At 36.8% G+C, this 24,719-nt stretch overlaps 1 protein-coding gene across 9 annotated transcripts in view; it reads left to right on the top strand.

Moving 5' to 3' along the window:
* LOC106165546 (uncharacterized) overlaps positions 1 to 22,827 on the top strand; it is a 36,300-nt gene extending 13,473 nt beyond the window's left edge. For 8 of the 9 annotated variants that reach the window (XM_013543776.2, XM_087004015.1, XM_087004014.1 and 5 more), the window contains 13 exons: positions 4,735 to 6,343; positions 8,793 to 9,341; positions 10,594 to 10,644; positions 10,943 to 11,023; positions 11,857 to 12,505; positions 12,657 to 12,790; positions 13,414 to 13,568; positions 13,814 to 13,993; positions 14,277 to 14,486; positions 14,962 to 15,127; positions 15,487 to 18,304; positions 18,768 to 18,802; positions 20,192 to 22,827. In XM_013543776.2, coding sequence (XP_013399230.2) covers positions 5,038 to 6,343; positions 8,793 to 9,341; positions 10,594 to 10,644; positions 10,943 to 11,023; positions 11,857 to 12,505; positions 12,657 to 12,790; positions 13,414 to 13,568; positions 13,814 to 13,993; positions 14,277 to 14,486; positions 14,962 to 15,127; positions 15,487 to 18,304; positions 18,768 to 18,801 — 6,333 coding nt within the window. In that variant the 5' untranslated portion in view covers positions 4,735 to 5,037 and the 3' untranslated portion in view covers position 18,802; positions 20,192 to 22,827. The remainder of the gene's footprint in view (positions 1 to 4,734; positions 6,344 to 8,792; positions 9,342 to 10,593; positions 10,645 to 10,942; positions 11,024 to 11,856; positions 12,506 to 12,656; positions 12,791 to 13,413; positions 13,569 to 13,813; positions 13,994 to 14,276; positions 14,487 to 14,961; positions 15,128 to 15,486; positions 18,305 to 18,767; positions 18,803 to 20,191) is intronic. The other variant, XM_087004020.1, reaches the window with a different exon arrangement.
* The last annotated feature ends 1,892 nt before the right edge of the window (positions 22,828 to 24,719 follow it).

Below are 24,719 nucleotides of genomic sequence, written 5' to 3' on the forward strand. Positions count from 1 at the left end.
AGGATTATGCAGCAAGCACTCAAGTGGATCAGTCATATTTGTTGAATGCACTCTTAATTGTATAAATATTTTTTTTTACTCATCACTGCAAATTGATATGTTCAATTTATGAATTATTATACAAATGATCTGCAGCTGTTGATGTGATATTTTGTTGTATATGTCATGTACTTGGTACTCTTCCAGCTCTTCATCATTTCAGACATGTCAATTTTATGCCCCTTTTAATGAGCTACTCAGTTTCCTGTCAAAACTTAGATAGGATTAATTGGCTTGGCATTGGCTTTGACACTATGTACGCCTTATCTGATCCAGTACATACAAAGAGTTTACAATGATCAGAATGTGGCCAACTTGTGCATGTGTACAGTACCTGGTGCCTATTGCACGAGTCCAATTAAAGCACTATTACTAGTAACCATGTCCCAATCTTTGTTCTTTAAAAATATCGACCAAAAAAACACTTTTTCAATTAGTTCCTATGATTCCTTAACACAAACTAGTTTGATCTTGGATCAGACAAGGTAAGGTCATACGAGTAAGTGTAAATGCCCCTTTGATATCCCCATTTTCAGGAGTCGTTGGTTTTGGTGAATGCTGCCCCCTTCATTAAAATATTTGGTGGAGTTTAGAACAATAGACATGTGGTTATAATGATCTGATTGTCTGACCAACAACATATCTATGGGGATACCTGCATACATTAACTCTAATTTTACTGAAGAGGAAAATCTGATTAGGTTGTAAACAAACATAAATTCATAATGATCTGTTTTATTTGACTTTTATTGGATGGTACACTCATATATATTGTCATTTTATTTATTTATTTATTTATTTATTTCATTGAACGTAAAATGTCTATTACAATTATATTTTATAGTGTTCTAGTGATCTTCAATATTCTTTTAGTATTTCTTCCTTAATGTTCAGAAATGAAGAAAGAAATTAATGTAACATTATATTGACATTGTGGTGAGAAAAGTTTCAGTGTGAAAAAATTTAGGCAATTATAATGATTCTTTTAATCTACTATAGTACTAATACTTTACATTTGGTTGTTATTCTGAGAGAAGTAGATCAGCATTTATTTGTTTGACATCAGGTTGCCTTCCCAGCTTGATGATTTGTTAATGGTAGCTGCAACTTGAAAAAGAAAGGACTTAGCTGTTTTCTTTTTTTGAGAATTTGATTTGAATTTCAAAATTGTTTTTAGTCCCCTTTTGTTCTGCACTATAACATAGAGTGGTAGCAGTAATAAAACCATATTTTAAATTTAAAAAAACACCCATTAAAGTAAGGTGAAATTATACCAAGAGTACTGCCCACTGAAGACAAAAGCACAATCATTTAACATTCTTAAGAAGATTATTTTCCAGATAATTTGATAAAAACAGCATAACTTTTTGGACTTTTAAATAGCCAGCTGAAAAAAACGTTAGTTATTAGATTTGGTACACTGTTTTGAATTTCCACAAATAATTATTTTCTCGACTGAAAATGGTTTTCATGTAGGTCCAATGTTACAGCTGCACAAATTACTGTCTATTACAGGTCAAACCAATTTGGCTGGAAAAAAAGCACTATTTGTAGACATTTAGTCTTCCTGGCAGTGAGTTTTATGGTCTAGTTGGTTTCCCCTCCACACAAACATTGCTCTGACTGTTGAATTGCTACATGTCTGTGGAACATCTCTTAAAGTTCAGCATTTACGTCATGTGTTCATCTGCTAGATGGCCGACACCTCTGTTTTCATTAGCGGGATAAATGAGGTAGAAGTGTAGCAGGCGGCCCCAGCTCATCACATGGTAGCTGAATTCAGAAGTATCATGAAAAATCTGGTCAACATTTCTGTATTTCTATCATGGATACACTTTTGCCAAATTTTCTTTTATTAAGTTGTACCCTGTTAACTTTCATTTAGTGGAAAACTGACACTTATACTGTGAGATACAATTACGGAGATTTCCATGTGTTTAATTTAACAATTAGGCTTGTGGTATTAACCTGTATTTCTTATCTACTTTCTAGAATTATCCAATCAATGATTACTCTGCTTACCCCTAAGCATCATTCCCTGTTTAATGCCTTGGAAACCCTTATCTTCTCTCTCTTTCCCTTTTTCTTCAGCATTTGTGATTACATAAGAAATTATATGTATTTTTATGTTTCTGTGCATATTGCTTTCACCTGTGTCTGTCGTCGTCAGCGTGCACTTTCATTGTTATATAAATAATATAAAAACGGTTTTACCTTTTGTCTTAAAACTTATAGAACTGATGACTATTCATAAAATACAGGTCAAGTTCAAAAATCAGCCTGATCGGACCATTTTTTACAAAAATTATGCTGTTTTTTTTTTTTTTTTTTTTTTTTTTTTTTTTTTTTTTTTTTTTTTTTTTTGTTAGCATACATGTATTTTATGCATCGTTATACAAATAAAATGAAAACTGTTTTACCTTTTGTCTTCAAACTTACAGGGCTGATGAATATTGATGAAATACAAGTCAAGTTCGACAATCAGCCTGATCAGACCATTTTTGCCAAAGTTCTGCTGTTTTTTGCTCTTTCAGCATATTTTAACCAACGTAATGCAAATAACATGCAAACCATTTTACCTTTTGTCTTCAAACTTTTTGGATGAGTATGTTTGTTTTTGTTTGTATTCCTTTGATGATTTGAGATTGAGTTGACATAACAAAGTCATCCATTTACTCAATATTATTATTCTTTGTAAATTTTCCCTTTGTTACTTTGCTTTTTTCTTTGATCATTAAAGAAAATGCTTTTATGCAGGCACTTGAACAACCAGTTATCCAGACAGTGGTGCCACGCTCCTACTGCCCATCCTAATATGTTCTTTTGATTCCATAATGGAAAGAACATCTTTCTTTATCAACTCTATCTTTTTGTATACATGCTCTTTTTTTCTTAGATGGTTTCTGAATTTAATGGTGCTCAAAAACAAAAATAAGTTTTTCAGCAATTTATAAGCTCTTAATGTGTTTTGGGAATAAACAAAGTTTGCATGATGCATTGCTGTTTTTCTCAGCTTCCTGTCTTCTTTTCCCCCTTTTCACTCACATACAAGGAGAAATGAACAAACTATGGTTGCATCACAAGTATGTTGTTTCAGTGAAGTTTAACTCAAACTGGGTATCTTTTACACTTTCGGCTTTGAGTAGGTTTGTAGTATGATTTTAACAAAAACAGCCAGAGGGCAGCTCGCTGTTGGTCGCTGTTGACTTTTCTTTTACTCCACAATCTCCATCAGAGCTTATTTCTCTCTGCTTGGCTTATGTACTTACTATTTACTACTATTTTATTGTCTTTATAGAAACTAGCGTGGTTGTGACCCTAAGTGGTTTATTTGCCTCTGGGCAGAAAAGCATAACGTAGCTAGTATTAAATGCAATATCATCATGATTTAGAGGATACAGTGTGTGTAATGGGAAAGTAGATGAAATGTGTCCATCTGAATTTTAAAACTGTTGCACAGCTGCTCTAACAGCAGTAGTGGTGATTCAGAATGTCGAAGACATGTTTTTTCCAGACACTAGGCTTTTTTTCTACATTTTTTAAAAGTATAATGTTGCAGGGGAAATTTTAAGCTTAGTTAGGAAACCAGGTATACACAAATTTGGACAATAGCATCCTCAATTAGCAATGACTGTGAGGTGATTATCAGTTCCTGAAATCAAGAACTAACACAGACAGTTTGGCATTTCATAAGGTTTTTTATGTATGATTATTTTCCCAGCCAGTTGTAGAGAATCACAATTTTAATCCAGTAAGATATGCCCAAATGCCTGACAGGAGTAATGCCTCACAGTCAAACAAATGAGGCTGAACTTTGAATGGAGTGCCAATCTTCTCTGTGATGTCTTTTTGATGTGCTGCTTCTGTAGGACTCTGCCAGCAGGTAGCAGCAGAAATGTTTGCCAACTATTTCAAATATTGGTATTATCATACCCTCTTTAGCATGATTTCCCTCAGCTTGCCTTTTTTTAATGATCAAAGTGTACATTTTAGACTCATCTCGCAACCCCTTCCTCACAGAGAACAAATGGGAATTGTCATGCTCTTTTTAACATGCACCATTTATTATAGGTAGTTAAAGAACTGTGTGAAAATATACTGAACCTGTTTAGAAACTTATTGTGTTTGATTGGGCTGGTAAGTATTTTCACAGAATCGTGCTTCACTCTTGTTGGAGATGGTGGATGGGATTTTGCTGAAAGACATTATTTTCGCTTTTTTTTTTTCATATATGATTTAATCAATCAACAGTCAGGTTTAGGGCATAGACTATGTGTAGTAGAGGGCAGAATCAAGTCTGCTGACTCCCAGGCTTGTTTGATATGGTGCTGGATAATCGTCAAGCAAAGAAATTTCTGTGTCTAATAAGCCTCAAGAGCTTTGAATCTCTGTCTGTAAGGCTGAGTGTTCTTGGTAGATATATCACACCTGTGCAGTGTTATGGAATGCATCATAACCATGCAAGCCATTATATGATCAAAGCTGAAGTAAAGAACAGTATTACTATAATTAGTATAACATATCTAGGCAATTGCTCCATTTTCTGTACCGTAAAATGGCATTTTAACAAGATTATATCCTGTGTAGCTCATTCTGAAATTACATTTTGCCAGAAATTGTCTTGGAATCTCCAGCTTATGTTCTTAAGTAATTGCAACAAAAGAAAATCATTGTGTATTATATTTTTTGTTTCAGGAGGAACAATGGCCAATGAAGAAGTCCCATGGTACGGGGGCATCCATGCAGTGTACCACAGACATTGAGGATATGCCTCTGCATAACTTGTGATGGGACATTTAACCGAAGGTTATCCAAAAACTAACTTCCAAGGAAAATGTCAGTGGTGAAATAACATTGCCCTTACTCCCACAAATTGTGCAGAGGTTAGTGTGGAAGATTTCAGTTTTGGAGGCCTCAGGAAAGTTTTGAATGAGGGGTTAGCTGCATGTAGTTTGGCCCAACCGAGTTTCAGACACTGCCAGCCAACACAAACACACCATGGAGAGCAGTCCACAGAGACCAAGTATAGAAACCAGCACACATGATCACAGTTCTGCCTCCATTGGAGCCAATACCAAGGTGCAAGAACAGGAAAGTCTTGTCAGTGGTATTGAACAGAAAAACATGGAGGTGCAGTGTTTCTCTGACAGCCATGCCAGCAGCAGCAGCAGCAGCAGTAGTAGACCACATCTACGCAAACAGCGGCCAGTGGAACAACCTGCTCTGTTATTTGAGGATGAAGATGAGGAGATACCAGCAGTGCCATCTGCTGATCCTTGTATTGTTCCTGCACTTTCGGATCAAAGCAGTATTGATGCTGATAAAGATGCAGCAGAAGCATATTTAGATCCAAATGTGGTGAATTTTTTTCTGAGGCCTGAATCTTCATCAAGTGGTTTAAGTCAACAGAATGAAGGTAAAAGAAGGCCTGTCAGTTCCAGCACCAGTGAAGAAATGAATGAGACAAGTGAAAGTTGGCTGATGACAACCAAAGGCAGTTTGGAACTAAAACAAACTTGGGTGCCTAGTAGTCCGCGGCCCTCACTAAAACATGGGCAAATGCTACGTTCGCCTAGTGCCAGTCCCTCCAGGCAGAGTGTAGGTCTGGACCACTTAGATAACTTGTGTCGTCTGATGGAACAATTGGCTGGATTAAAGGAAGAAAACAACAATCTTCGTAAGAAGTGCTCATATCTTGAAGATACTAAAATATTACTTCAAGCTCAGAATGAAATGCTGGCCAATAGTGCTTCTGATGCAGTCTCTCATGTTTCTCGTCAGAACAAAGTTGACAGAAAAGAGAGCGCTCGCTCTCGAAAAAGACTTCCTAGTGCAGATTTCGGAGTTGAGGAAGCCATCAGACATTCGGATCTTCAACTTGTAAAAAGAAGAACTCAGTCAACTGGTTCACTAGACATCACTGACAATGATGTTTTTCTGCCCGGTGAAGAAAGTGCCAATAAAAAACAAAAACTCATCAAACAGTCCTCAGACGTCCCCTTGTCAAAGCATGAAAAATCAAAATCTTCCCAGGACCCAAGATTCAAGAGCAAAAAAATCACCAAGTGGGAGAGGGTGAAGATGGTGTTTACGGGGAAAGAACCAGTTAATAAACTCCAGGTTCCAAATGAGTCCTCGGCAGACATGAGGTCTGATGACAGCGGGATGGGAGAGGAGGGGAGCCATCAGAAACTGGATACCTGCAGTGAGCCTACAACTCCCATGGTCATTGAGAGGGCAACATCACATGTTGATAATGATGAAGATCCAGAGATGGCACAAGTTGTCTGGATGAGGGACCCTGGTAGGTTTATACTGGTATCAGGGTACCCATACTTTCTAATTTCTCTATATTTAATTACATTAGTGGCCTTTTTTATAATTGAAGATAATCCTGGTTCCAAATTCAGCAGCACTGTGGTCAGATGCTGTGGGTTTTAAAAGATTTTCAGCAATCAAAAGTTACATTATTTTTCTTTTTCAAGCATAAAGTTGAATTAATTTAATCATTGGTAAAAAAAAATCAGCTTCAGCCTTGTCTTATCCAAAAATGGACATACCGGTTATATAACTGTAAATGTTATGTATAATTATTGCATTGAATTCATTAATCTGAGCATCAAAATGTTGGGGCAAATTACTTGAAAAAAGTATTTTCATCAATGGCATATTTTACATGCCTCCCTGTGATTGTTGTGGAAGGAAGCTTTGGCAGACAGTTGAGATAAAACACTTTATCAATGTTTGTTATGACATTCTTAAAGCCTTAGTTGATATCATATTTTAGAATAACTCCTCAAATGCCAACCTTTCTTCATTGTTTTGCTTTCTCCCATAAGGAAAAGTTCAGAAACACTATGAGATAATTTATATTATACAATTCCATTAATACTTTACCAATCTTATTGTTATTTTGCATTTTTGTCCAGTGATAAATAAGTCATTGTTGTTTCATTCCAGCCCAGTTGACAGTTTTATTTGCATGTTAATGATTTCTCCTGGTGAAGTGAGAGTCCATATTTTTACAAGAGATAAAAGTGGAATTTCTTTTTAATTTTAATTAAATTGATCGATCTACTTTTTTCTGAATCATGATGCTTTTTATGTACAGACACAGATGTGTCTGTACATATTGCCATCACCTGCGTCTGTCGTCGCCGTCGTCGCCGATGCCGATGCCGATGGCAATGCCGTCGCCGTGCACTTTCACTGTAAACACGATAAGTGGAACACAGTTTTATTTTTTGGTTTTATATTTACAGAGCTGATGAATATTCATAAAACGCAGGTCAAGTTCAAAAATCAGCATGATCGGGCCATTATTGTAGAAGTTATGCTGTTTTATCACTTTTCAGCATATATGCAACCCTGTAAACACATTTTAAGGAAAACCGTTAGGCCTGTTGTCATGAAACTCACAAGAGTAATCAATCTTACTAAAATGCAGGTCAAGTTCGAAAATTGGCATGATCGGGCCACTATTTTACTAGTTATGCTGTTTTTTCCTTTTTTTTCAGCATATGTGCAACACTGTAAACACAATATAAGAAAAACAGATGGGCCAATTGTCATGAAAGTCACAGGAGGGGTCAATTTTACTAAAATGCAGGTTGAGTTCGTAAATCAGCATAATCGTGCCATTATTTTAGAAGTTATGCTGTTTTTTCACATTTCCTCAGATTCAATTCTTAGGCATGTTAACAGTCTCATTATTAAACTAATAAGATACGTAAAAGTGTTTGTTTGACATTTCCTGCATCTTTACAACATTGTTAGTTGATTATGTAAAACTGATGGTAAACTTGTTATCGTGTATTGTGTAATAAAGTTTCAAAAATAGAAATAAACTCATATCATTGCACTTTGTCAGATTCAATCATCCACTATGTTCAGAATCTCAGAATGGAGGAAATTGGACATTTAACATTGTTCTATTGATATTTTTCCAATATCATTAATTTTCTTAGTTGATCATATAAAAATGGCAGTAAACTGTTCATTTTGTTTTATGTTAAAAAAGTGTTAAAAATGGAAATAAACCCATTTCAGAACAGTGCTGTCTTGTTAAAATTTGATGTTGAATTTGCAGTTTAACATTATGTACTTTTGCATCAGAATTGGCAGTAGCCTATTTTGTGCATAGTTATTTCCTGCTTTTTGTCTGTACATTTGACAGCTTTGCTGCCTTGTTTTACCATTTGTATGCAACATGTGCATGCTTTTAAGCACCACTGAAAATAATCCAATTTAGAAAGCCAGAGCAAATGATGTTGTGGCCTATGTTTTCAAACTCATTAAAGATTTATTTTGGAGAGCAGCAGATCTTGGGTCATTGAAAGAAAACACTTCACAGCTAGTGTTCACTGAATATATCTGCCTAACAAAATTACGTATCACCAAGAATGTGGCAATATATTTTTAATATTACTGAAGGCAATAAGACTGGCGTCTAGAGCATTTGATTTCAATATAGGTAGAAGAAAAAAAGGGTGGAAGTAGCTTAAATTTGATTCAATTTTTGTGAAAGATGTAAACATACACACCTCGTAGATAAGGAGTTCATGATGTATTGCCTCCCAGGTACATCCTTCTCTCCAAGCTTTGTTCTCATGTCACAGTCTGCTGATTTGATGTTTAAAAATATATCAAATTAAATTTTGTTGCACAGTACAGTCATTGTATGGTTTGATTTTTAAACCTGTCTTAGAAGCAGGTATTTTGCAGTCATTGTACATAAATTTGATGTTTTCCAGGTTGGGAAGAGCAGGGGACTGTTCTCCACCCTGGTGCTTCTGACGATGCCTGCCTGGACAGCCTGATGAAGTCCGCTCCGTCCACCACAGTGGCTGACCAAGTGTCCACTTACCTGGACATCGACACCATCAGTCTCAAGTCCAGTCCAGTCATGTCGCGCAGGCATACATCTGGGTCATCCAAGCACAGTCAGGTGTCTCTGCGCAGCACCTCCCCACACAGACATAAAGGAGAAGAGATGGAGCACCTGTCTCGTCACCCTGGAGGTGGGATACATCATGCTAAGACTGCCTGGGGTCGGGTCAAAGATATCATACATACTAGAAAGGACAGCATCAGGCGTAGGGGGCATAAAATAACTGACCATGGGAAAGGGACAGAGTACTACTCTGATGGCGACTATGTAGAGTACTATGATGAAGGAAGTCCTGTGCCTAAACAGAAGTTCAGCAGACGATTGGATACATCTGTAAGGTCACATGACAGTTCGTCTCTACGGAGTCCCAGAGGGTCACCACATACACTGAGAAAGCAGGGATCTTCTGGAGGTATGCCCTGTGCGATTGTTTGGGAAAGTTTTATTATTTGCTTGGTAACAAATTAAAGACAAAATATCGAAAAGCTTGAGATTCCTGGAAAGACTTCATTTTGACTTTTAAAAACATTTTTTGTCATTATTTTGCTAGTGTATTAATGATGTGGGAAAGGTATAAAAAATATAATAAGATATTATAGAAAAAATGACTCAAACAATTCTGTTAAGACTGACTGGCTAATGTTAGAAGCAATTCTAATGATACAGAAAACATAGATGAAGATCATATATAAAGATCTAGCTCGCTGCAAATTCTCTCTCTCTCTCTCTTTCTCTTTCTCTCTCTCTCTCTCTCGTGCGCGCATGCGCGTGCACACACACATACACACACACACACACACACACACACATATTACTGTAGCTCTTGCACCAACACATGGCTCCTTTCAGGCTGTAATTTGCCCAGAGATTCAATACCTTTCCATGAGCAACTAAGATCTAGCAACTAAAAAAGATGAGGTTAACATACACTGTCAATAGCTACCTGAATTGGCCTTTAAAAGAGCATTGACTTTGAGTTAACCTATCTAATCTCCCTAGTTTACTGCTCCATGTGTTCCCTGCAGAGTTAGCCTTAATTATGCCACTCTCTCTCTCACTGGCAGCAGGAGTGTTCATTTCTACAGAAGACAGACTTTCTTTAGATCTTATGCACACCCTGAGGTACAGAGATTATTTGAAACTTTTCTTTGTTGTCAGCATGCATTTGCCATCACTGAAAATAACACAGGTGTGGTGATCTTGGAGATATAGTTACCAGTAAACTTTGATACTCAGAATATTCGTATATAACAACCAGAATTAAACTGTAACTTCCACCTGTGTGAAAAATGCATACCTTAAATTTAACTTATTATTAGAAAAGAGAGCAAACTGTCTGTAATATCAGCAATGCCTCACTTTCAAACAAATTACTATTTTCTAAAAGAATGTATGAAGAATAAAATTGCAACTTCTACTTGTATGTTAAAATTGAATACTCTAAATTTCACTAATTATTAAAAAAAAGAAAACTGTGTTATATCAGCAATGCCTCACTTTCAAACAAATTGCTATTTTTTAAAGAATCCTTGGAGAATAAAAAGAGGAAGATGTAAAAAGGTGACATGTTTGAAGTGAAGATATATATGTCCCTCTAATTGTAATTATATTATCCGTCCCATTACCCAAATGCCAACTAATTTGATTGTTATGATTCCTCCCAGGAGTTGAGGTAAACAAGAAGCACCCAGATGATGATAAGATTAAGAGGCAAGGTAAGAACTATATAAGGAACACAGATACTGTTACAAATCTTATTTCCACCTTGCAGAATTTGAAAGTCAAATGAATTAACCTCTTTGTGGGTCATTGTACATTTACCTTTGGTAGGGATAAAGAATATGTCAAAAGTGCAAAAAAGGTCAAAACATTATTTTCACAATATATTGATACTTACAGCACTGCCAACAGCAACCATGTGATAAATACCTGTTGTAACACTGAGTAACTGTCACCAACAGCATGGTGGCTATTGATATTAATCGTGTACATGTGGAATTTGTTTCTTTTCAGACACAGCCATGGAACTCCAGCAAAACTTATCTGAAGACTTTTTCAAGAAAATGGAGGAATGGGAAAGGAAGAAAGCAAAAAGTAAGGTTTTCCATAAAGGTGGTTTAAAATTGTGGCATCTGTTGGAAAATGCACAAAAACAAGTTTTAGACCTTTGACTGTAATCTTTTTTGGGTAGAAAGCAGCAACCTCTAAATGGATGCTACATTCATTTTCATTAATGAAATTACTGCTCCCTACCTAGAAGTTGCAGCTCACATTAAGTAAAATAAAGAAATGTGGGAACCTGTTCACTTGACATTAACAACCTAGTGAGAGAAAAGTCTTCAGACATTCATTCCTAGGGTATTTTTGTGTTTGAAATTTGGGGTGGATGAGTTCTTTTTTTTTCTTTTTTTTTATTTTGAGTTAATCATTTATTTTGTTAATGTATTATACATTGACTCTCATTTCACCCTGTGCTTTTTTAGTATTGAATGCAAAAAGCATGTGTGATGAGATACACTTGCAGCCGATAAGATAGGAATTATATTTATAAGAGACCATTCCCAGACCCTATCATACTAACTGTGGATCAATCTATCTCCAAGGGGATCCTTGCTAAATTGCAATCAACATAAGTGGCTTAGATGATTGCTAGGGGTAATTAATTATTGTTTAGCAGCTTCAGTAGGCATGCCAGACATCTAAGTCGCTTAATCTGAAAGCAATTTAGTGAGAAACCCTTTGGAGATGGATCAATCTAGGTATGGGACCCAATCTAAGATGAGGAAAGGAAAAGAAAAGAAAAAGTCATTCTAAAGTCATTCTAACAAAGGTTAATAAGTAATATTTTCAAGACTGAATTAAAAATTAACTTTTTAAAAAAGATGACATTTTTTTAAAAATGCTTGACACTAGTTTGTCTCCTCCAGGTCCCTCCCCAGCCAAGCAGGTCAGTGGCAGTGTCCCCTCGCCTCCCCCATCCACCACTTCGGCCACTGTGGACACAGTGGACATACAGCAGCAACAGCAACCCAGCCTAGAGTTTCTGCAAAAGAACCTCAGCGAGAGCTTTAACAAAAAGATGGAGGAGTGGGATAGACTAAGACTTCAGAAAGGTGGGCGGGATCCTAGCCCTGCCCCAGGGGCAATGGAAAGGAAAAGCCGTAAGGATGATAAGGGGAAAAGCAAGAAATTTAAACCAAAATCTGATGAGAAAAAGAAACGAAAGCAGAGCAAAGAGAGACCCAAGTCCAGAAATGGAAAAAGTCCAGATCAGAGGGGCTCAGTTCTTATAGAATCTGCAAATGGAGAGTATCTAGTCACGGAAGACTTTGCAAAGAAATTGCAAGAATGGGAAGAGATTAAGCTGAAGAGGGAAAGGTCAGCTTCAGAGCTAGGTAGCTCTCCACCCAACACAACAGCTAGGGACAGGAGCAAATCTGAGGTGATGTTTGGGGAGATGTCTGGGCCTCACTCCCTCAGCCCCACCAGTTCCCCAGGCCCCAAGTCTCCAAATGAGAAGACTAAAGATACTGACAATGTGGACTTCTTTTGTAACACACCTGACGAGTTTGCTAGGTATGATGTTTAAAATAAGATTTTGATTGATTGATAGAATGATTGATTTCATTTTGATGGTATCAGCATAATCTAAACACATGCTTCTCTCTTCCATTAGTTACTTTAATGCTATAAATCAGTTATTAAAAGTCATGCATTCACATTTTAGCCTTGAAAATACCAACAAAAAACTTGCTAGTGAACTTGCACAGAAGGAGGCTGCCTGCAAGAACTTGGAAATGGAACTTGATCAGTTGAAGAATAAAATACAAGAGATTAGCCAAGATCATCATCACACTATTGGTATGAACATACAAGTTATTTTTTCTTGCTAATTTGTCCTATGTACTCTCTGTGGCATTTTTAGATTTTATTGGTACTCTTGATTTTTATTAAACATTATTTGCCAGTTTAGTCTTACTTTAATTATGTTTTTAATTTTAAGATAAGCTTGCTTGATTAGAGTCCTCTTACTGAAGCAGTTTATTTTTCACGGTACTTTTTTTCGTACTGTGTACAAATTTTCTTTACTTTTTTATTCACCTTACTGAGGCATTGTAAGTATATCCTGTATCCTGATTTATTAACTGGCAACCAAACATAATTTACATTTTATTACTATTATTTGTTGGGGCATATAAGATATACTTGGTTGTTGGTTGTTAAAATTGTGTTAAAAGCGTTTTAAACAGTGTTATATTTAATTTTTGTCTCATTAGTCTTGTTTGTTTGTTTGTTTGTTTTGATTGAATGAGATATGATATGCCTCTAAGTACTACTACTTCTTGCCTCTCTCAGTTTTTATCCTCATTCCAACATAACTTATATTATATAGTCTATACCATACACTGCTAAGACATACCAAGTGCTAGAATATAGACTAACACATTCAGCATAACATAAGTTTATCAAAATCTAATTTACAGAGAAGTACCGCCATGAACTGTGGGCTGGCAGTACATTTGGTCACTTCACCCAGGAGAAGGCTGAGCTGGAGAGGGTGATGTCACAGCTGAGACTCAGGCTTCAGGATCTGGAACACAATCAGGAACAGTTGGTCTTGGAGAAGAGTAATCTTGAGGTGAGAAGTGAATGTGTCCCTGTGTACATGTGTTATTCACATGCTCATGAGGGCACAAATCTCCCGTGATACTTTTATCGAGGCATGCAGATTTGTAATTTTAGTAACATAATCCATAAAGATAAATCAGATAAAATGGTTACAGAATAATATTGCACTGAAGTATTTTAGTGAAAAAAATACCAAAGGTAGTGAAGAGAATGAAAATTGCTCAGTTGTTAATCACATTTGGACTTTTCTTCTAGGAAAAAACAATCAAGCAAATGGAGCAGCATAATCAAGCTGAGGCCAAACTTTTAGAAGAACTGAAAAGGTTACGGTCCCATCAGTTGGCTCAAGGTCAAAATGGACGCTTTCATGTTGATGACAAAATGAAACAAGACATTGACAAGTTTTGTGCACACATTTTAAGATTATATTGTAAGGTATGTAACTTGTTATAGTTTTCTGTCACATTTTGATTATATTTTATGTTGTTATTATTATTATTCTCTGATATTTTGATGAATGAAAAAGAAACTAATTAGATTTTACTTAGCATGTGGAATTTTGTGCAGAAAGTTACTAGTTTGTAGAAGTTTTTCTTTTTTATTAACAAGTAAAAACATCAACCTTTATTGTGACATCCTAGAGAAAATTTTCTTATGAATATCTGATAACACTTATTAATAGATGTGTAAAGACAGAAATTTCTTTCCTTGTAACCAGATGAATGACATGAAGTTGGGGATAATGGAGAGGAACAAACTGGTGAAGGAGATGAAGAGACAGATGGTCCTGCAGGAAGTGACCAATCTACTTCTGGAGGCCGACAGCAACCGCCGTGGACTAGAGCTAAATTTTGTGAAGGATGCTCAGAGATCTGGCCACATAAAGCGCTGGAAGACATTTCATGGCACAGAGGTTTGCCAAAGACAGGTACAGGTGCAGTTCATCTCTTTCCTGTGTTCAGTCTTTTAAATTGAAACGGTTACTCTTGGTGATAAGTGATAAAAGAGATTTTTTTTTCATACGGGCACTGCATTTTAAAAAAATTAGTGTTAAAAGGTAGAACTTTACAGACCCTCTCCCCACCAAGGTAGCAACTTTTGCCAAGGACAAAGGAAATTTTAAAATATTTTCAAAACATAAGGAAAACTGAATTCCAGTGAAATTTTAATAATGTTTTTCCTCAAAAAATGTGAAGAACTGAGATATCTTGTCCACTAAAAAAAGGCAATGCCAATGAAAACATGTGCTTCTTCATTGGCAGAGGTAATCAAATAAGCCATATTGATGTTAAGATGAGATGTCTGACATGATAAAATGATAAATATGCAAAACAGCTTTGAAAGATTTTCAGCGTACACACACATGCATCATGTAACTTTACGTACAATATCAAACTTTCCAGGTGCCCCCAGGAAACCACAGTGTTGACTATCACCTGACCAAGAAGTGTATCCATGCAGGACGGTTACACAGAGACATCGATAAGATACTGACTCAGTTTCAGCATGGACAGAGCGTGGACACAGCTGACCACTGTATGGAGTGGCTGGAGGCTCTTAAAGAAGCGGGTGGGTCATAAAATTTAGCCAGTGTCCAGTTTAATAAGGACAGAACATGGCTACTTCTAATAATTCCATGGATTGAAAATGCTCCCTCAATGTTGCCATCAACCTTTTAGTACTCCATAATAGAATGGTTAGAAAAAAGCAACGAAGTAATCCCAACTTCTGTAACCTAACTTGTCTCTGGTATTTGGCATTTTTTGTTTTTGCTAGTTTTTGTGAGCTAAGTCTTGTAATAATGCAAACATAAAACTTAATATTGTAAACTGTGTCAGCTCACTCTGTGGAAAGTCAATATGAATGCCCTCATATTGGAAAAACTTCTCATCTGAAAAAATTGACTGATCAGAAAATTCATTTTTTAGGCAAAGTGAAACTAGAAACTGCCATGGCTTCTAAAGAGACCTCTTCTACTCAGACGGACCCGCTGAAGTTGGAGGATGTTGTGGTACGTCCAAAATCTTTCCATCCAGAAATCACAAAAGTTGTTAAAACAGCAGAACTTGAAGGAAGCAGAATAGATAGTTCCTTTGCTGCAACAAAGACTAGTAAGGTTCACCAACAGTTCATGAGCTTCCATAAAAGAGATAACACCAAGTGTACTGAGACTAGCCCTGTCTCTGAAAGTTCGACATCTTCTGTCAAGATGGAACATGCTTCACCAAAACCGGAAGCCATTGCCATGTCTGCATCATCTTCAAAGACTGGATCAGCCCAAGGAGCAGCAGTTGCCAAAGACTGGGCTGTTCAGTATAAAACTAGAGCCTTTGAGGCCAAAGACACTTTCACAACCAAAATGATTGCTTCTCAAAAACAGTATCTGGAGGTGCCAAAACAGCGAGATAGATCAAGAAGTCCTGACCCTAATACAAAGAGGGAACCAACAGCAGTGGCTCCAACAACACATGAACCAATTGCATCGAAACTGGAAGGGAAACCCGCAAAATTTAGCATTGAAAAGCTCTCTGACATTAAACTGGCAAAATTTGGCCAAGATGCCGGTTCACCAAAGACATCAGTTTCAAAAGTTCAGAAGGTTCCTGAAAAGGAAACCAGATCATCTGTCAGTTCCACCAAGGATTTACTTGATGATACAAGTGTTAGACCAAGAGCTTCCAGCTTTGAAAGAAAGTCTACTGGCTCAGATAAAGTAGGTTTTGTTCAGTACAGAAAGATGCAGTTTGCAGATGGCAGTGATGCTGACTCTTCCTCTGGAAGTTTGATTGACAAAGGGAGCAAGGAAAGCTCACCAAGACCTGACGATACTGACAAAAAAGTGGGCGAATGTTCTGTGGAATTCAAAAAATGGATGGAAGATGATGGGAAAATTGTGGACATATCTCCTCAGAGTAGAGAGAAGAAGGATTTTGAGTCAGTCAAAAGCAAAAAGGTTGAAATGGGATTGTCAACAAATCTTGGTTTAGATTATAACAAAAAGCAGCTGAGACAAAGACGTGCTGGTCAGGATGGAAAACCAAGCAAGGAATTGTCTGTCTCCATCCCTGCCAATACCACATCATCTAACAAAGTTTTCAATGCTGCTGAAGGTAAAGATCTGTTTGCAAGACAAGATGGCCATGCAGGGACTACAGGGTCATCAGATGGCACCAAATCAAAAAATGAAGCAAAACCTCCCAGTCCCATACAGAAACCTTTAATAGAGCATGTGTCACCAGTCATGTCCCCAGTGAGGAAACTGAAGTCAGCAACTGAACTCATGCATGACAGTCAGAGCAGACGACATGCAGCCAGGCTGGCCAAGAGAGAGAGTATGGAGAAGAAAATTGAGAAGGAGGAGAAAACACCGACAACTCCCCCTGCAGGAGAAAGTCCAAGAGTCCAAGCTGACAGGAAATCCAGCAGGGTGCTATCCATTGTTAAATCTTGGTCAAGGGAGAATACCCCAGAACCTAACCTGAAATCCCCTGTATGGCCATCCCCTGTCAGAGGAGAGCCTGCACTCAGTATAACCAGGACATCTTCACCAGCATCCGTGGACTTCAATGTCCGCATGCGACGGCCATCTTCTTCCTCTGTCACCAGTGAAGGGGACTTGACAAGGTTCAGAGCTGGACTCAGAGACTTGATGCTCTCCCCCACTGAGGGCAAGGTACAAAAACTAAAGGAGGCTTTTGTATCAGAGAATTCAGCCAAACCATCCACGGAAAAACTGTCTCCAGTGGGGAACACCAAGGCCAGCCCACTACGGAGGAAATCCTATGAGGCTCCAAAACACGGGACAGTATTAAAACACAGCTCATTGTTTCAAGGCAGGATTGATTCTTTTGATTCTGAGAGCCCCCCCAGTGCTGGCAGCTCGCGCCATGGCTCACAGACAAACTTGGACAATCCTGCTCCAAAGGTCACCTCAAAGTCTCCACTCACTGAAAGAGAACGTAACCCCAGACAAACTCAAAAGAAAACAGAAGCCGAGAAAGATGCCAGAGTAACAGAAAAAGAAAATGTAAGTGTCATGAAACAAACTGATATGTCCAAAGCCAACAATGAGGGCACAAAAGAAACTGTGAGAAAAGTTTCTCCAAGAAATTTAGAACCTCGCCAGAGAGCATATGGGCGTGCTCGCACTGCTCCAGTGCCAAGTTTAAGTTCTCAGTACACAAGCATGGGAACCACTTACCTCAAGAAGAAAGATGTCAATGACAACACTGATGACAAGGAAAATGTTGCTGATAATGACAGCAAGGAGTGCCAAGTAGAGCAAAATCAAGGGGAGACATCTGTCAGCACTGACCTAAAAGGGGACACCCCCACCCAACTTATGGGGAGCAGAAGGAGGGTGCTGAAACCTGATACTGTCACCCAGGGCACAAAGGCTGTGACCCCAACAAAAGACATACCAGTTATGGAGAAGACTGACATGGGACAGTTGAGGATGAGGCAGAGGAGGACAAGGGAAATCTCAACCTCTGTTACTCCACCTGTAACACCCAGTCCTAAGTCTTCCATTTCTTCAACAGCAGTTACTGATTCTCCAACACAGGCCCCTACACCAGTGAAATCCTCGACACCTTCATCTGTTCCTTCTCCAGAGGCTAAGTCTGAGGAGCAGGTGCCCACAGCCTCCAGCAGGAGTCAAGAGGAAGACAAGAAAAAAAGCAAAACAAAACAGTTCATGGATAGTCACTGGCTACAGAAACCAAAGAGGTTTTTCAAAATATCAAAGTGAGTCAGTTCTCTCTTTTTTCTCTTCCTGCCTTTTTTGTCTGTCAACTTGCTTATTTTATCCATTCTTTTCACAGATCCACCCACCGTCTGTACTTCCCCACTGTTGTATTAGTATTACCCTACATCCTAAATGCCCATCTTAACTTTCTTACATACGTATCTATAATATTTATATGTACCTGTCCTATTTAGCAATTTGTACCTACACGTCCATCATACTTGCAGAGCCTACATGAAGCACCTGTCATACAGTACATACATTTCCTGATTCTTGATTTTATTGTTTTTACTGTTAGTATAACTGTGTGTGTGTGTGTGTTTGTTTGTGTGTGTGTAAGTGTGTGTTTGTGTTTAGGTAGGTTTGCATGCAAATGTGTTTGTGATACTAAGTTATACAGCATATTTATTTACTGAAGCGATTTTGTTGAATCATTTTGGCTGCAATAATGATATTTTTCAGAGTTGAATTTTTAGAGAGGGAAAGCTATTGCTGAGGTTAGTCCCAGTCTTCAAGAAATCTATTCTTCTGATGTGTGTGTTAGCTCTGCCACAAGGACATGAAATTAGTATTGTGTTAAGCAAAACAATCATACTATCATCTTTCTACCTTGACTACTTACTTTTTCAAGTAAAATCTTTAAAAATTATGTATTTGTTCACTGGTTCTCACACCTTCTGCATGGCTGAATAAAAAGGGGCACTTTGAAATATAACTCAGTAAAAAAAAAGATTAGATTTCAAACATTTTGTAAGGGAAAAGTTCTTTGCCAAAGGTCAAGGTCCCAAAGTCAAGGTCCAAAGATTTATTTGATATTTCCCTTGTCTTTTTATCTTCACGCTGCAGTTTCAAACTTGAATTGGCTCATCAATCTTGTATCTGCTTCACAGCTTCCAACCAGCATTGCTGTACTGTAGTCACCAAGGAGTTGGTGCTAAAATTGAGCGATGATGTTTTTATTTTAATCTTGGGGTTCCGTGATAGTTTGTAAAATCTCACAAAGTGATTTTTTCATCAAGGGGATCTATGATCGTTTATAAAATCCTGCAAAGTGATTCCTCCCCAGACGGCCAATACATTCCATGTTCATTAATAAGACCCTGCAGCCAAGTAATTACATTGCTTTGGTAATGGATGAACGCATCTCTTGATGTATGGCCACAGGGATAACACCCGGTCTGGTGTCTGGCTCCATGAGCAGGCCCAGCTTCCCATAATGAAAGTACACATCATTTCCTTGTGCTTCTATATTAAATTAATACCGTCTATTTTTTTTCTTTGTTTGGAGAAAACTTTATTTATGCTTTTGTCCTTCCCCTGATAATAGAGCATATAGCAGCAATATGGTTGGTGGCTGCTGCATTGGTTTTGGTGGGGTTTAACAAGGAACAGGCTGCTGTGCTTGTAACATTACTTATGAAAACATTTTTAACACTAGAAGGGTTCTATAAAAGAAAAAAATATTGTCACTCAAGTCGCTAAACTTAACGTATGCCGCATTCACAACCAAAGTTGATCTGTGGATTAACAGATCCGTATATCAAATATGGCCGACCTACTTGAAAGCTTGCCAGGGAATCTATTCATTGTCTGTTAGGGGATTATGCAGCAAGTTTTTAAGTGGGACGCCTATATTTGATCCGCTGATCTGTTTGGCCATGGATCAACTTGTTCTGAATGCGCGTATAGGAATTATTATCATATGAGAAATGATAAATGTAACTTTATAGCAGACAACCTAGTTTGAATAGATCTTTTTTTTCCAATTTAAGGATCTCCATTTCCTTTTTCTTTTCCTTTTCCTTTGAAGCAGGGATAGTTGGAAACTGAAGAAAAAAATGTACTTTAATACATGATGCTTATATTAATGCTTTGTATATTTTCAGGTGTTAAAGTGAGGCAAGTATGGGGACCATTTGCTGGGATTACTGATTGAAATGACACTTGTTTCTCGTCTCCACTGAGGCTTCTTTCTGCATGACTGCACCACAGTACAGTTATAATTTGAAGGACTTGAATGATCACAAAAACCTCAAACATAAACCAGAAATAACTCAATTCTTGGAAATTGTTCTATTTGTGTTTTTAAACTGTCCCTTGCATGTAGTTGTTTCATATTTTCATTAGTTTATTTATAAAATGGTTTTGTAAGATTTCTATATCAATGATGTAATATCTATAGAAATGAAAATATGACAAATTAATAATTATTTGAAAGGCATGTGGGAGATTTATAATAATTTTGGGGCAAATTATTTTGCCATCATTCTCTTAAAAAAGAGGGCCCTGGTAATGATTAAACCCCAAGGAGTAATGGAGTCAAGGAAGTCGAGAACTGCTGAGCCATTTACCATTCTTGTGGAAATAAACTTAACACAGAAATTAGAGCTTTCTCCACCTCAATTACGGAAGGGTGCAGAGACTGATTAAATTGTTGATAGGTGTGGAAACAAATACAAATGCAAGCTGATTCCACCAGGAGAGCAGAAGTTGCTGATCAGTTCTTTCCCCAGGGTCTCTCCCCAGGGTCTGGAAGCTCCACAGTGTCCCAATGGAACCAGTTATCACCAGTTACAGCCCATAGTTTCCACTATTCAGGTGAACAATTAACACCAATGATTCCATTGCTTTCCCGGTTCAACAGTTTTTAAGAAATTATGATTCCAGGGAGGACATTCTGATGCATAGCTGGCTGCAGTTTCAGTTATTGAGAGCAGTGCATTATTGGAATTGGTCAATTAGACGTGTTCAACAGGAGCTAGAATGGTGCCAGAGCTGAAACTGCCTGGAACAGGAATCAATACTAGTCGCAGCTTAAGAAAGATAGGAGGCTTGATGCAGAGAGAAAGTGGTATTAGACTGTACCACTGCTCTGTTGGGTTGTGGTGTGTGCCTTCACTGATCTTGCAATAAACTTGGTTGCAATGAACAAATTGTTCAATTGATTTCTTCAGAGGATAAGGCTAAACAAATCAAAGATGTTGCCAGTGCACATTTATACAAATATGGAAATTGTTTGATATGCAACAATATCTCATTCTTGTTATATTCCAGTTGAATTTTAAATTTGAATTTGTTAAGGGATATGTACAAAATATTGCAATACTTAATTCGAAGCATGACAGCTTTGTTCATCCAAGTTCAAAGCAACATTGAAATTTATGAAATTAAGCTACATCATAGTTAAGGTGCGTATCAATTTATTCTGTAGATTTGTTTAACATGAAATAGAGTACTCTACCTCTTGATATTTAGTTTTATAATTTATTATTATTTGTTGCAATGTCTTCATCTTGCCTTTCTGTCTTATTTGTTCATCAGTTTACACCACCTAACTTGTATGAAATACCAGTATGTAATTTTGATGTCTCTGTAATATCATGGATTATTGGTTCGTTCAAGGAGTTTCTCAACAGAGTTGAAACTCCTTGGTTCGTTTCAGTGTACAGAGTGAGGCAGCCTTGTGCCTTAAAGAAATGGAAATCATATGAGACATCACACTAGACTAGAAAGTGCAAGAATCTGCCTGAGCTCGGGTTAACTTTTCAGGACGAAACCCTATGCGCCAGGAATGTCGTCCTAGAAAGCAATACAAATGTCACATTCAAATCTTGGTTGAGCAACAGACTGTAATTTGGCAGAACTCATAAAAAAAATGACCAGAAAAACATCCTTTGGTGAATTCTGCCAGCTTTTATTTGTTGCCACACCACAGTCACTACCGGGTAGTCTGCCATTATTTCTGGCCTCCTTGTCCTCCAAATCCTGTGAAATATTTCTTGATTTTACACTTTGGGCTACTTGTATCTTGCATGATTCCCTTTGGTTATGTTCACATTTCTATTGACTTAATATGGCCGAGGCATGCTGATGATAGAGATAAGCTTTTAACAATCTTTGAAACTTGGGGGTTCTCTTAGTGTTTTCTCATGGTAAACTTGACATTGTCCTAGACCATTCTTATTATCACTATGAAAACACTGTCACAGTGATGAGCAGGGTAAAACACCATCAAGTATTTTTCTTCTGGTTGTTGGTATTTATAATTTAATTCAGTTATTATATGTACATTATTCATTACTCTGTAAGTTATTTTGTTAACTGGCTTGCTCTGTGCAATCAAGGTTAATTTGCCTTCTTTATGATAATCCCAGTCTGGATTCTTTACACTCTAGTAGATATTTATGAATATTTTACAGACTTATTTGACTTATTAGAATACTCATATAAATTATTTTAGTCATTTATTTTACCTCTGCCAATATTTACATATTTACATGGTTGTGGATTGAGAGAGAAAAGGTTGGAAAAAGATAACTTTTATCTGGTTAACGCCTATGTGAGGTGGATATTTGTTGTATTTTAACCTCCTGGACAGCAGTTATTTTGAAGGCTTTTGAGACTTCATACAAGCTAGAGACAGCAGGCACCACATGTCAGTTATATTGTATTTGAACCCGCCTTTGGTTGGTGTTATATCATAACTAAGATACTCAATAAAATGAGATGAATCTTTGCACTATCTTATCTGTTTATGCTTGTGTATTAAAATACAGGTTAAATAAGTTGTCAAATTTTCTGATCAGAAATTATACATTTCACAATTTTGGGTATAAATATCTATTATTATTTTACAAGAGGATATTTTTCATTTTTATCATTTATTCAGAAAATATTTATTCATCACTTGAAACGAAAATGTAAACTGTATACTCAACAGAGCGTGTCATTGTAAAGAAAGGATTTTTGAACTGCAATGGCTTCCTTGGTTGATTATGCCTTTTAGCAAAATAATAAAAATGGGATTGTATTTCTTTTCTTAGTTTAAACATATGAAGTGGGGAAAAGTCCAACTCGCATATCAAAAAATGAAGTTAATTCGTTTACCATAACTTAATATATGAAAAAATAAAATTTTAATTTGCCACATTTTATCTAGGCGCGTATGTAAAAAGGAAGTCAAATTAATTTATTGCCAAAATTTGCGATTAACAAAACTCGCAGCTCTGTTTTCAAATATTATTACACATGGAACCTGAAACCGCTTAGTTTTACTTAAAACTAGCAAAAAGGAATAAAACTTAAAAGATATAAATGCTATTTTTAAAATAAAAACTCCAAATAATTGCCCTATTGTTTTTATCATTAAGAGGGACCTTTGACTTGTTGAGAACTTTATCATCACTAAAAGTGTGTCAGTTAAAATGATTATTAATCATGGATTGATTCGTTACTTTTTTCTGCTGGAAATGGGCAAATACAAAACAGTACCTTGATTTTATTCAAATCCACTAAACAACGTACTTTTTTTTTGTACTTGCCCATTCTAAAACAGTACTTTGATTTTATTCATAGTAAACAGATACTTTACGAAGCCACTAAAAAAGCGAAATTTGTATTCCTTTTTATTTCATTTAGATTTATTACAATATAGATACGCACTAAAAGTACGAACGCGGCAACTGCATTAACGTGAACGGAGATAAATGCAACGTGACAATTACTATTTCAGTCGCGTGACTCCTCTGTTCGTTCCTATGATTCATTAATTCATCAGAAAATAACTTTCTCGGAATAAAATTACCAAATTTGCTCAGACAAGTGCGTAATTTCAAATAACACGAAATAGTTGTATTAACAGTAATGGATCGTATTGTACTATCCACCTTCTTGAGCAGATTGTTGTCAAACTGAAAGATATTTTGAGACACCATCTTCTGTTGAACGTTGATTAAAAATGTATTCACGAAGTATTTATAACCATATTCTTGTAGTCTTTTGTGTCAGGTTACATTTTTTATAAATACTTGTCAACGCATTCCCTCTTTAAAAAACTGGCAAATAAATGACAGATAATTTGGAGCAATAATACACGGTATTTATCACCCTTTCAGACATACCAGACATCTGAATAACCTAGCATTCGAGTTAAAATTATTTGAAATTAAATGACATTCTGTAAATCCTTCATGCGTATGAAATGCAAAATCCCCCTTTTCTATCCTTGGAAATGAAATAAGGCACTCAGTAACCTTGCTGTTTCTTTGAAACCAAAGAAAAGTGCCTTATGATTGATAACGACATAACCAATATCGCACAATCTGGACGTGTCTCTTACAATTATGAATTTACGGACAACAAACGCATTAGTAGTCATGTAGTTCGGTTTTTGATATAAGCTACGCTCCACCGAGGCTGAAGATTTTAGCGTAAAACTTCATTTTGACGAATTCAGCACCAGCTAAAATTCAAATACAGAGAGGGAGAAAGAGAACTTGTACATTTTAAAGATTTTTTTGTGATATAGCCGTTCATTATTTCCATTATCCATAATTCACAGAAATACTCATTAAGCTTCATTAAGATTTTTTAATGCTATCCTCTTAATCATAAAGCAGAATATCCTCGAGACAT

Source organism: Lingula anatina, chromosome 2 (assembly GCF_051362555.1).
Source record: "Lingula anatina isolate TDL-2025a chromosome 2, LinAna3.0, whole genome shotgun sequence".
Classification (NCBI taxonomy): domain Eukaryota; kingdom Metazoa; phylum Brachiopoda; class Lingulata; order Lingulida; family Lingulidae; genus Lingula; species Lingula anatina.